We start from the raw sequence: 13,428 nt of genomic DNA on the forward strand, positions 1-13,428 counted from the left end.
CATCTTTATTTCATGAGTGGCCAAGTCATGACACCAATGAGGTCTGAGTCTGACAATCTCCTGTTGCCACTGCTCAGCTGACCTTAGCCCTGGGTATAAATTTCAGTGTCTTGAGACTCTCCATTTACTGGCACAAACCTATCTCACTGCTTGTCCTGTAAGTGTTTTGACATCAGCCACTCCAAAATTAGAAACTGATGATATGGAAAGCTTAATAACATTAAAGAAATGCCAACCCGTCTTCTCTGCTGCCTTGTGCTATGCTTTGTTCATCTGAGGAATTTCTTGCATTTCACAACCAACAGGAGGATGTGGGGTCAGGATTGTTCCCCAGCAGGGGTATGAATGCAGCTCAAGCCCCAGACTAGGACCCGATGGCATTCAGGTTATTCTCTGTAACACCTCCCTGACCTATCTCCTGTAAGATCTTTGGTCTTCTCCTCATTGTCCTTTCCAGGAGCTCACTGGCTTTCTCTCACCTCTGGTCTTGCTGAGGTTTGGTCTTACCTCTTTGGAGTTACAAGCACATTTGTAACATCCAGAACAGGGCATCCCACGTCTCAGCTGAGACAAGTCAAGCCCTAGAAACTTGGCTGAGCCTGTCTCTTTTGCTTCCCAAGAAATTGTGTTCATTTATTCATGAAAGCCTCCTTTTAAAACTCGTTTTGAGTTTTATTCTGTCCGAAAGACATTTTTTACTCTTGGGCAATACCTTCTGGATGCTGTTCCCTTGGGTGGAGGTCCAGTTGCACCCCTCGGGAGATGGGGTGGCCACTCCCCAGCTGCAGCGAGAAAGTTTCCCTTTGCAGCGCTGAGAATGGGCAGAAACAAAGAGCCGAGAGGAGGTGGGGAAGGGAAGAATGAGCTAGGTTAAGGGAAACACAGCCTGGAAGAAAAGGAAAGGACCAGCTGATCTGAAAGTTCCGATAAAAGTCCAAGACAAAGGCAGAAAGAGCCTGGGAGATTATCAGGGGAAGCGGGAGGAGGAGCAGAGAGATGCAACGGAACCGAAGTGGGAATGATGTAAAATGCTGCAGGGAGGAGGGGAGTTTCCTACCTAAAGCTGAGAGTGGTTTAATTTACTCAACCACTTCCATTTACAGGAATCCAGGCCCTTTCTTTCTTCTGGCTGGGAGCACTCGGCAACTGAAGGAGCTGCTCCAGCAGGAAAGAGTATCCATGTCCATCCCATAGTCCTGACAGCTCAGCCCTGATTGCTCATCTGTTTCCAAGTACAGCTGAGACATTTTGCTGGTGGGCAGAGAAGTCAGGGACACTGCATCCAGCACCCTGCAGCAGAGGAAGCATTAGTACTGCTGTTGTTAGCCTTGTTATTTTCTCCTAATAAAAAGGTGGTCGTGACTCACTCCATTAAGAAACAAAAGCAGAGTTGTAATCTACTGAAAGGCAGTTGTTTGGATGCTTAGCATTAGGTGTGTAAAAGGAGGAAGGTCAGCTGCAGGTCAGGTCTGGTGATATACACCCTGCCACCAGCACGGGCCAAACTTCAGGTACTCCCTGGAGAACCGATTCTCTGGGCTGGGGTAATTTGCCCCGGCTTCAGAGGTATCACTTCAGGCAGGAGTGTGGAAGGAGAAAAAGCTCTTTTTCTCACCCCTCCACATTTCAGTTGAGTTTCCTGAGAGGAAATGATACTGTGACTGTGCTGGCCCCCTCCTTCCTCTCAGGAGGGAGGAGCACACCAGCATCTGCTCACAGCACCTCTTCTCTCCCTATGCCCCACTGGGATCAGTTTGCCAGCTGAACTGTTCCTGGGGTCTGAGTCCCAAGGGAAGGAGGCTGCTTGTCAGAGAGGAAACTGGCCCCTGAAGCTCTGGGCTGAGAGGCAGGAAAGGCAGGTTGTGTTCAGGTGGTGTGGAGATTTCCTGTGTGAGCACAGCACCCCTGCCTATGCCAAATTTCCCATCTAGTCCATGTGAAGGCTTTTGGCACAGCTATGGTGGTCCAGTTCTGAGAGGAACCGTGCTGGCACGTGGGTCTCACCCAGCCATGTGGCTCTGCCAGTGCCCAGCTGCCTCCCAGGGTGGGTGCAGAGCAAGGGAAGGAGCCAGGATGGCAGTGGCCAGGTGAAGACAACGCCCACGCTGAGATGTGCTGTGAACATCTGCCCCTACCCACAAGCTACTTCTATTTTTGTTCCATCTCATACCCTGGCTGACTCAGAGGAGGGGAGTGAGGGGGGGTTAGGTTAGAAGAAGCCAGATGGGAGGACTGTAGGGGAATTGAAAGAGGAAGAGGAGTTGCTTCAAAACCAGTAGTTGCCATTCTTTCAATCAGCTTTTCTTCACACAGTCTCTTTAGTGCTTCTCTGTTTCAGGTGCAGGCAATTTGAGGCAGGGATGGCACTTCCTGCCTGCTGTTGAGGTGAGCATTCTTTCAGGGCACCATCAGAATAAATGACACCCTGCTCCTAGCTCCACTGTCATCTGCCTGGGCTTTAATGAGCTTGACTGGAGTTCACCCTTTTGCTTAACTTCTAGGAATTTCCACTCATCGTTTTGGTGCCTTTACAAAACTATCTACAATGGAAGAGTAAGTGCCAAATTTCCTAATTCCTGTGCATCTTAGTGTCATCACTTCTGGACACAGGCACAGTCAGTGGTCTGTGGTGTAAATCTTGCAAGTCCTTGAGACACATTCTTGCAGCCACAGGAAAAGGGACCCTCCCCTCAAACAGCCATACCAGCAATTTTCAGATTTATTGAAGATGGCCATTTCATCCTTGTCCCCATTGCTTCAGAGCTTTCACTAATTTTGCAGAAATGGCACATCATGCTTTGCCCAGTCCGCTACTCTTCGTTTGCTCCTTAGGCTGTAAACCTTGGGCTAAGTACCAGCATTCTCTGGGTTGTTCCCCAGGCAACAACCTGAGGATCAGTGTTCTCGCTGATCACTCAGTTGCCAAAGCTGCCTTAATGCAAACCATGGCCTAAGCAGGGGACCCAACTCTTTCCGAGGGGATCTAGGAGCGGGCAGCTCCCATCCCGCGAGCAGCAGAGCTCTCGCAGACAGGTCTGCCTGGGCTCAGGCTTTTCTGGGGGTGAGGATACACAGTGAGGGGGGAATAAAGGGAACTGAAACTCCATTCGCAACCTGGTGCGAGAATCCTGCCCCAGCGCTGCCCTTCCTTCCTTCCTCCCTTCTTTCCTTCCTTCTCCTCCATCCCCCCGCACGCTTCCCGACTCTCCTGACGCGCTGGGGAGGGGGCGGGGGTGATGTCGGGATGAGCCCCATCCGATGAGTGGAGAATTTTTGCAGCGTTTTTCAGCTTCCTCTGCTCCGATGCTGACCCACCGCCGCTGGGGAGGGGATCCCCGCCAGGGGGCGGCGCGCGGGGCGGGGGATGTCCATCTTTGGGAGGCGGGAGCGTCACTCCCCTTATATGGGCAGTGTCGTCACGGCCCGGCCTCCCATTCATATAAATGCCCGGCGGCGCCGGCCGGGATTCCCTGCCCGGGCTCGGTGCGGCCCCGCGGTGCCTCCGTCCCTCCCGTCCCGTCCCGTCCTGTCCCATCGCCGCCGGCTCCGCGCTAGCACCGGGCACCCTCCCGCCGCTTTCTCCGCTCCCGCCCCGGCTGCGGCGGGGCGCGACCCTCGGCCGGCATGAAAGTCACGTCCCTCGACTGCCGCCAGCTGCGGAAGCTGCTGCGGAAGGAGCCCTCCCGCTGCCTGGTGCTGGACTGCCGGCCCTACCTGTCCTACTCGGCCTCCTGCCTCCGCGGCTCGCTCAACGTCAACCTCAACTCGGTGGTGATGCGGCGGGCCCGCGGCGGGGCCGTGCCGCTGCACTTCGTGGTGCCCGACGCGGCGGCCCGAGCGCGGCTGCTGCCGGGAGCCGAGGGGGCGGCGGGGGCCGCCCGCCTGGCGGCCGTGGTGGTGCTGGACCAGGACACGGGCCACTGGCAGAAGCTGAAGAAGGACAGCACAGCCCAGATCGTCCTCAACGCCCTGCTGTCCAGCCTGCCCGAGGCCGGGGCCAGGGTCTGCTTCCTGAAAGGTGAGAGGGGTCGCGGGGACCCGAGGGCCAGGGGCTGGGGGAGAGCGGCGCGATCCACCCTCAAAACTCCTCTGGCTGGCGGCGGCCGCCCCGAGGTGCTCCCGTTCCCCCTCCTTCGCCCTGCAGTGAACCTGATTATTGGTGGAGGGCAGGGAGGTAACACCGGGATTTTGTTTCTTTTCCACCTACTGGAAATAAATCCCGGATAGACTCTGCGGGCTGAGCCGAAATGCCTTTCCGCTCACCCCCGCCAAGCGTTTAAGAAGCCGAGGGGGAAAGCAGAGAATAATTAGTAAAGAACAGCAAAAGTTGCAGATTATCAAAGGGGGAGAGACATCGGGCGCTGCATGGGAAACAAAATCAGCCCTGCGGATATGAGAGACGATGCCACCGCTACTCGCTGTCCGCCGGGTGACACACGGCCGCTCGTGTTGGGTGCCCGAAACTCTGGGGCCGATGCCCGCCCCTCCACCGAGGGCGGAGAGGTTTCTCTCTGTCGGGCACATCGCGACTCTGACAGAGGCGAAACTCCGGTGCTCGCCGGGGGACAGAAATACCTCCTCCCCTCACGTGTATTACAGCCCTTCGATTGCGGTTCTTTGTTTTCCTTCCGTGTAACCCGGGCTAATAAAACGATAAATAGCATAGCGAGCATAGCAGCCCGCCCTTTCCCTGTCCTTCCGCCCCTGCCTCCCCCCACTTCTGGCAGCGCCTTTGTCCTTCTGCCCTCCCGGTTGTCTCAGCGCAGCCCCCACCTGCCCTGGGAGCGGGGCCGTGCCGGGCGGGGCCGCTCCCGCCCGAGGCTCCGCACCCCCGGCGGCCGCGGGGCTCCCGCAGCGGCGCCACGCCGAGGAAGGAGCTTCCAAAGACCCCCTTGCCATGCCATGAGGCCATAAAAGGGAGGGGAAAACCAGGCGATGTTTCTTGAATGAAGCCTGCCCCCGTGTTCTAATGGGCCAGGGTTAATTCACTTTTAATAAGCCTTTTATCGCTAGTTTTTGACCTGAGGTACCCAGTTTTAAGCTTCTATAACGACCTCCCCCTGGGGCAGAGGCATCTTCAGCCTGGGTATGCTCCTCGGCTGTTTGCCACCACCCTGGTTCTGTCCTGCCACTATCAGCCTTTGCTGGATCTGACAGTCACCCCAAAAGCACAAATTCTGCTGCTGGTGGGTAGAGATACTGGCACTGTGTCATTCAAATCCTTAGGGACTACACTAAATTAGAGATGAAGAAATATCTTCAGGGTCACTGTGGGAAGTCTGCGGTAAACTAGGGGCCATATTAAGCTCTGCTGACTCTCAAACTGCTTGTTTGGCCACACGATCATCCTTTCCTCTTCATGTACCAGCCCCACATTTTGGAGTGGTGACTGTGGCTGTGGGCAGTTTACCCGGGGTGAGGGGTTAGTGTAGCCTCTGCTTTGTACATCTTGTGAGTTGTGAAGTGTCTTATCTTGAAAGCCTGTTGATTTGAGGCTAAAGACATTTCCTCTCAGTGTATGAGAAAGTTTCCTGCTGCAGTTTCCTTTTGCTTTTCTGGAAGTGCTTGGGGCTGCAGGTTCAGGCCCATGATTCAGTGGGCAGCACTGGTGATTCACTGGGGCCACCGACCCCCAGGAAGCTGTTGGCCTGGGGGAAGATTTTTGGCACAGGGGGGATATAAATCACCCAGGAACACTGTGTTCTGATCAGGAGAAAGGGTCCTTTGGAGGTCTCTGCTACTAGTTTTGCAAATAATAGGCTGTAAAACCACCAGGAAAAATCCTCCTTGAGGTTTCCCCTTATATTCCTTCTCTCCCTAGGCATGGAGAGCTGGGAGGAGGTGTTGGCTACTTAAGTGCTAAGGAGGTCTCGTGGCAATAAGATATGAGGAGGTCATCAAGATGCTGAGGATCTGGTCCCAGAGAGAGCAGCTGGAACTCAGTCATTGCATGCCAGGCCCTGTTCCCTCCATTACTTTCTGGCTTGCAGGGTCACATCTTTCATCTGTGTAGGTGCAGTTTCACTATGGGTGAGCTCAGCCCCAGCACAGTGAGAGTGGTTGTGTGTCAGGGAAAAAAAAAAAAAAAGATAACGCATAGTCCCTTGGTGCCGATAATGATTCTATTACTTATCGATTAAAAGGGAAGTGCAGCTCAGCTCTCCATGATGAGCAACCGAATATTTGCAGAAATGACCTCAGGGAAGGTAGGTTGAGTGGGGAGGGGGAAGAGAGGAGATTGCTGGAGGATGGGATGAGCAGATGACTCACTGTAAGAATGGCTTGCAAATATCCTGATCCCCAAGGCTTGTAATTAACCATTCACCAGCTGCATGTGTTAGCTGCCCCAAGAGACACGAGACATGCATGTCTGCTGGAACACACATGCAAGTTTGGCTTGGGCAGATTTTTGTGTTCCTTCAAGTGTAAAAACAGCAACATAGGGTGTAAATGGGGATCATGGTTATTTTTATAAACTGGATATACTTTTCTTATGTGATGGCAGTAACTGGGGGGTTGGGGGAAGATAAGGTCAGCTATGTAAAACAAGAGGATTTAAAAGTTCACCCCACGAAGGGCAGCTGGAGATCAGGAAATTCTGCAGAGCTTCTCGTGTTTGTTGTTTTTTCACACTGTGAGTTGCTAGGGATATCATTTTTTCAACCCCGTTGTTGCGGATATCATTTTATCAAACACCTCCCACCACCACCCTGGTCTCCACGGTCACTTGACTGCTTGGACCACTGCCTCATGCTGTGAGCTCTGGGATGAGCTGGCAGAATGTGGCTGGGGGTAGGAGGAAAGGTGCAGGTGCTGAGTGGCCCTTTGCTGTAAAGTCACTCTCCTGCCCTCTGTCATGGAAAAGAGACTTTCATCACGTTCAGTGGGCTTTGGATCGTGCTGGCCACTTGCAACACGAGGACCCCACGGCAGGAATGAGTAGGCGACAGCAGCACGTCATGAATTTGAGCACACCAGTGCTCAAACATTGCAAAGAGATGAGACACCGGCACTGTGGGGCTGAACCGTCAGAGGTGGCTGTGCCGGGCAGCCCCGGCTGTGAGCTGCTCTGATCCTCTGCACTTCCCTTGTTTCAAAACCCTCCCTTGCACCCGGGCACCCACACCGACACAGCTTATCAGGGTGAAACAGTCGCAGGTGAATGAATCACAACGGGAGGCTTTGCCTTCCAAGCCTTGTTTACTTGAGGGCCACGCTGAAGGATTATTGAATGTGGCTGTTCAGGAGCCATTCATTTCTGCTCTGAGAAAGCACAGGTGGCAGACATGTGGCACACCATTGACGTTTCCTGGCTGCTTCTGCTGCCTGACTTATTCAGGTACTTTTTGGAGATGATGTTCTTCCATGCAGAATATTCCCAGCCTGGAAACAGGCAACAATTTAGCTGCTGAAAACTTTGAGTAACAATGTAATAATAGGATTAATTCCTTTTCATTAGCAGCACACTGAATGAAATGAACGCAGTACTTAACCGTGCAGAACAGCTCATGTGGGGCTATTCAGTTGTCAAATGCTGTCACAGGATTTCATTAAGTTTTATAGCTGTTATTTAACAGATTGGTTTCAGTGGGACCATCTTCATTACTTCACTGTCTTCATGCATTGTGGTGATTAATGAGACACATGCAAGCATCCCCCTCTTGTGTTTATGTCCATTTAAAAATGCAAATAAAATATTTTGCGTGTTGTTGTAGTGAATATATCAACGACAGGTTTAGAAAAGATGATTCTGAGTACAGAAATCTCTGCCTCAAATGCTGGAATTGGTGCTCATGTATAAAAGGAGGACTATAAAGAGTCTATAGATATAGTCCCTCCCCTTTATAGTCTCTTTATACATATAGTCTATGTATAAAGAGACTATAAAGGGGAGGGAGTTTAGTCCCCACTGTATTTGGGCTAATGGTTGCTAGACTCAACAGAATTACATTTGCTAACAGCTTTAGTCTGGATTCACTGGGTTTTGGCAAGTTAATAATTGTCAGTGGTATCAGAGGTTTTTCCTTGGGTGCCCAAACTCTTTTAAGCAAACCCATTTTCCCAGAGGAGTACTATCCTTCATTGACACTTCCCTGGACTCATTGCTGGGCACTGCTGTCCCACTGCATTGCTGGAGCTTTGTTTGTCCTTCACTTGAATTAAACCAGTCCTTGGGAGGGCAAATATTAATGTTTTCTTCTTTTTGTTGTTTCCCTAGGGGGATATGAAACCTTTAACTCTCAATATCCTGAGTGCTGCGTGAATGGAAAACTCATTTCCCCAGAGAGGACGGAAACAGAGAGGAACCTTGCCAGCCACTGTGAGAAGCAGAGTGCCAACCACAAACCTGCTTATGACCAGGTGTGTGTCATGGCTGTGGGGGGTGACCTTCCCCTTGGGACTTCTCCCTGCTGCCACCAGGCTCTCTTGGAGGCTGGCAGGGTGTCAGTGGGCCTGGTGCTGCCGTGGGTTGTGAATAAGTTGTCACAGTCCAGGCTGATAGCCTGTGAGCTGAATAAGTTGCCCTTGTGTGCTGCTGGTCAGCATCACCTCCACCTGGCTTTAAAATTAGGCAGAAGGAGGCAAAACACTCATCTAGCCCCCAAAACTATTTATGAACTCTCTTATCACACACCCAGACAGAGAGAGCTGTCAGCAGCTCACACCTCCAGAGGAGACTGAGAATGGGCAGGGGAGAGGCTGCCAGGAGTGCCACTTTTGAGCACGTTCTGCCCATGACTCCTCTGAGATCTCAGGAGGAATTTGAGGCTGGCAAGGGGCCAGAGCCTCTGAGAAGTGAGAGCCACCACTGGGCTGGGGAAGTGGGGTTTCCAGAGGGGAAGTCGTGGTGTGCCCCCCAGCCCGGGGATGATGTGTGCTCCGAGATGTCACCCTGCGGTCAGGGCGCTTCCGCCCGGGCGTGCAGTTCCTGCTGCTCAGGGGAGTCCCCCTGTGACGCCTCTCTGCTCCCCGGGGTACCTCCCACACCAGGTGCCCTCCTGCCACCGTGGCTGGCTGCCAGCTGTCCCTGATGCGTGGGAACCCACCATGTGGGCAGGTCAGGGGCAGTGGAAAGGCAGTTTCGTGCAGCTGGGGGGTGGCAGCAACTCCTGTGCATCATGGAAAGTTACCTGCCAGCTCAGAAAGCTGTGTCACGTGGTGGCTTTGCTTTGCCATCTCGTCATGCAGCCTTTGCTTGTGCTGAGGAAGGAGGAACTGAGATGACGTCTCAGGGTGGGTGATGCAGTGGGTGCTGTGCTCCAGAGAGGTGTGGGGTGAAGGGGGATGGGGAGCCTATGTCCAGTTTTTTTGCTTTTTTTTTTTGTTTCACCTTTGGAGATGTGACCAGAGGGGCAAAGCCCTGGCTGAGCCAAAGCAGCCTCTTCCTCTGTCCTAGTCTTCCTCTCTGCTGGATGTGGCTCCCTGCCGTGCCCCATTTTGGTAAAGCCTCAGTGGGAATGGGCACCACCTATGAAAGCACTTTGGGTGCACTGCAAGGGGCAGCACTTTAAAGAAAGCCACAAACATGCTGCACATGGGTAGGTTGGGTCTGACTTTGTACCTTGCAGATGTGGACAAGAAAATGAAAACATTTTTCCTGCATGGGCTTGGCCATGGGACTGATTCATTGGCCCTTGCTGTGGGAGCTACATCCAGCAGGGAAAAAGATTAGGACAGAGGGAGGGAGCAGGCACTAACATGGGCTCCCTTGGTCACTCTTGGGTCTCAGGACTTTTGAAAAAAGAATTACATATTTCTTCTCCTTCTCTTCCAGGGTGGTCCAGTTGAAATCCTGCCTTTTCTGTACCTTGGTAGTGCCTATCATGCTTCCAAGTGCGAGTTTCTCGCCAACCTGCACATCACAGCCCTGCTAAATGTCTCCAGGAAAAGCTCAGAGTCCTTCAAAGATCAATATTGCTACAAGTGGATCCCAGTGGAGGACAGTCACACAGCAGACATCAGCTCTCACTTCCAGGAAGCCATAGACTTCATTGGTAGGTACAAATGAACAAATTTTCAGATCTTCATGTATTTTAAACTCATTTAAAATGTAAAATCAATTAAAAATACATTTAATTAATGTTAAAATAAAATACACATTGAAGTCCACTGAATTTTGTGAAGGAAAAAGCCCCAGTTCCTTGGACTTGCATGCCAGAGTCAGTAACAACCAGGTGAAGCAGAGTCAGCTCATTGCCTTACTGTGCTGAGATATCTCAAAGGTGTGGGATCTTAGAAATCCATTGTCCCCCCTTATCACAGAGCTCTTTATAGTCCTCCTTTTGATCATGCTGGTATCTCACCCTTTAATCAAATACCCCAACGCAAGAAAGAATGAGGAGGCCTTTAGAAAAGTTTGTGCTATTCCATTTCAAATCTTCCTGTGTTTGGCTGAGTGGGTGAGTGAAGGTGAGCTGTGCCACGGAGCACAGGAGAGAGCATTCTCCCTGAGAAGCACAACACAGTTTTGTGGGGTGGAGAAGCCTTAGCCTGGGTGGAGATAATGTTGAAATTGGTACTGTTGCTCTCCAGGAATATTCAAGAGAGAAAGAGAATAAAACACTGTTACAGACTCATTGCTCAGCTGAGTTTGAGGCCTTCAACAGTGCAGGCAGAATTACAAAAACCTGACCTGAGGGTGCTCTCTAAGTCCTTCCTCTTCCCGGACATCTCACACCTTTCAGGGAAATAATAATTCATGGCACCTTTCTGTGCTATCCTCAACCCCTTCTGATAGATGTCACTTTGAAATTTCCCAGATTTTGAGGACAACTTTAATTTTCACTTTCTTTTAAAATTGGGCATGTGGTGTAGATGCTGGGGATGACTCAAATCCATGTCTTCCTTATTTTGTGCAGTAGATGAATATAACTGGTCGTGGTGGTAGTCCCCTGGCAGACAATTGAAGGCAGGCAAATGATAACTTCCTCAGCTCTGTGTGTTTCCCTGAGCACTACACTCACAGCTATCCATAAATTGGAGATTGAACATGTTGCTCAAGGCAATAGAGCAAAGACAAGTCTATTTTTTGAACAGTGTTTTTGTGTGGAAAGGGCTAATTTTAAGCACATTCTCTTTAATAACAATCATTGTGTTGTGTGAGTAACCGCAGTGGCTCCTGTTGTGTCAAATGGGTGCTTTGCATAAGCCTTTTATATCCTGACTTAAGTCCAAGCATCCTTTAACCAGGCTATAATTAGCAGCTGCCTACCAGCGCCTGTGTGCTTTGTGGTGAGGGCCCAGGGACTGAGCTCAGCCTCTCCACCCAAGGGTACCTCCTGGTACTGCTGTCTGCTGCCAACTGGCCAAGCAGGGAATTAGGATTTTGAAGAAAAATCCTGTTTTTCTGGCAAAGATGATGACAGCCCCTGCAGTTTTTGAGTGACCAGGTAGCAGGACGGCTGGCCAGGCTTGGATTTACACAACATTTTGAGCTGCAGGCAGAGAAATGCAGCTACAGCATTGCCTGCATCACAATGTTCTTGAATGTCAGTTGCTACAAAAGAGAAGTAGGCACAAGGAAGGAGACAGGGATGGACTTTCCTAAAAAATGCAAAAAGAACCAAATCAAGATCCACAGATTCTGAAACCATGCTCAGCTATGTCACAAGCTGGGTTTTGTCTTCCTTGTCTTTTAATCTCCGTGTCACCCTAGTACCCAAGAGAGGAGCAGGCCTCTCTTTGCTGTAGGCTGGCTGTGTCCCCCCAGCCCTGGCTGGGTGACAGTGTCTTCCCCATGCCCCCAGAGCTGATGTGTGCCGTGGCTTTCCGCAGATCAGGTCCGGCGGGCGGGCGGCAGGATCCTGGTGCACTGCGAGGCGGGGATCTCGCGCTCCCCCACCATCTGCATGGCCTATCTCATGAAGACAAGGAAGCTGCGCCTGGACGAAGCCTTTGACTACATCAAGCAGCGCCGGAGCCTGATCTCACCAAACTTCGGTTTCATGGGCCAGCTGCTGCAATATGAGTCAGAGATCTTGTCTTCCACCCCCAGCCCCCCTGTCACCTCGTGCAAGAGAGAAGCCGCATCTTTCTTTGCAGAGGAACTGACTTTAGGCAAAAACTTTGAGGGCTCGTGCTTTGCCTTTCCTACCTCAGTGTTGAGTTCTGTGCCCATCCACTCTCCTGTCCACCAGCTGAAGCTCAGCCCGATGACGGCATCTTCGTCCTGCTGAACCGTGGGGGCCTGGAGCTGGTGTGGTCCTGATCCAAACTGTGATCCCCAACAAGAACATTTCATGAATGTGCAATAGAGAAACTTCATCCGCTTACTCTGAGATGGAGTGGTTGTCATGGGTCATACTTCCCATATGCTGTGACTGTAAGATGCAAGAGGTCTAAGCATGGCAGGTTTTCTGAACTTTTATTGTCCTTTTTTAAAAAAAATACAAAGTGCTTTTTTAGGGTTTTAACCACACAAAGTGCACCCACTACTGTATTTCCAGATTCCCGGGGAACAATGAGAAATCCATTTAGTATGTTCTTGGCTCCCATCTCCTTCCAATCTTGTTTTTGAAAAGACCCTTACTTAAAGTTTCAAGCAATAAACAGCAGCAGCAGGGAAGCAAGCAAAATGAAAAGCACTACCTTTGCAACCACAGAGGTGGAGGGAGTGAATATTTGTTCAAATCTTTCTCTGGCTTTCCTCCTCCCCTCTCCTGTGTCATGTTTCAGGTAGCAAAGGGCTGGAGTGGGGAGGGGGAGCACCTTTTCCAGGACACTGCTGCACAACCAGGTGAACATCCCCTCTTGTGCTCCAGCCTCCGAAGTGTCAGGTATCGTCCACAGTGTAACTGGATACCAACCCCGACCAGTGGGTCCATTCAGGTGTGGCATTTCCTGTACTTCTGTATTTGCCTTTGTACTGGATGTGCTTTTAAGTAAAGCAGGGACTTAAGGACTATCAGCTACCCTGCTGAGCTATTATCCTCCCATCTGTTTTTTAAGAACAGCCCTAGAATACTTGAATGTCTCAACAATCCTCATCACATTCACATCCCAATTGTGAAACACTGTAACTGCTGGACTTCACACCAAAAAATCCTGACAAGCTTTCAGCTCCAAAACAACTTTTTCTCCATCCCTTCCCAAGTGTTCCCACTGTGTATCGTGTATGGTCAAGTGGTCTTTTTCAGTGTTATGTGACTTGCTTAGAGTGTGTGGTCACCTCTAGTCAGCCTTTGTCCAGAAAAAAATTATTTCTGTCTCGCTCACATTGGCTTCTGTGTCCACAGGGAGTTCAGAATGAGTGTCTCTGTCTGTTGACCTTTTTAGTATTTTTTAATATGTAATATGTATGGGAAATGGCAATAATTTCCAGGAGATCTCGTGAATGTGAAAAAAAAAACCTGCAATGGTTTTTATGGTATGTAAAAAATAATAAAGGAAAAAAATGCCAGGAAAATAAAGCTGTTTGTTGTACTTGGA

The 13,428-nt window shown here is 50.8% G+C and overlaps 1 protein-coding gene across 1 annotated transcript; it reads left to right on the forward strand.

Annotated features, from left to right (window-relative positions):
• Nucleotides 1-3,526: 3,526 nt before the first annotated feature.
• Nucleotides 3,527-13,428, forward strand: DUSP5 (dual specificity phosphatase 5). The gene is made up of 4 exons (XM_036386203.1): nucleotides 3,527-4,018; nucleotides 8,219-8,361; nucleotides 9,776-9,995; nucleotides 11,776-13,428. Exons 1-4 carry the CDS (start codon nucleotides 3,625-3,627, stop codon nucleotides 12,174-12,176), a joined length of 1,158 nt encoding a protein of 385 aa, XP_036242096.1. The 5' UTR covers nucleotides 3,527-3,624; the 3' UTR covers nucleotides 12,177-13,428.

This window comes from Molothrus ater, chromosome 8 (genome assembly GCF_012460135.2).
Source record: "Molothrus ater isolate BHLD 08-10-18 breed brown headed cowbird chromosome 8, BPBGC_Mater_1.1, whole genome shotgun sequence".
In the NCBI taxonomy this organism is placed as follows: Eukaryota; Metazoa; Chordata; class Aves; order Passeriformes; family Icteridae; genus Molothrus; species Molothrus ater.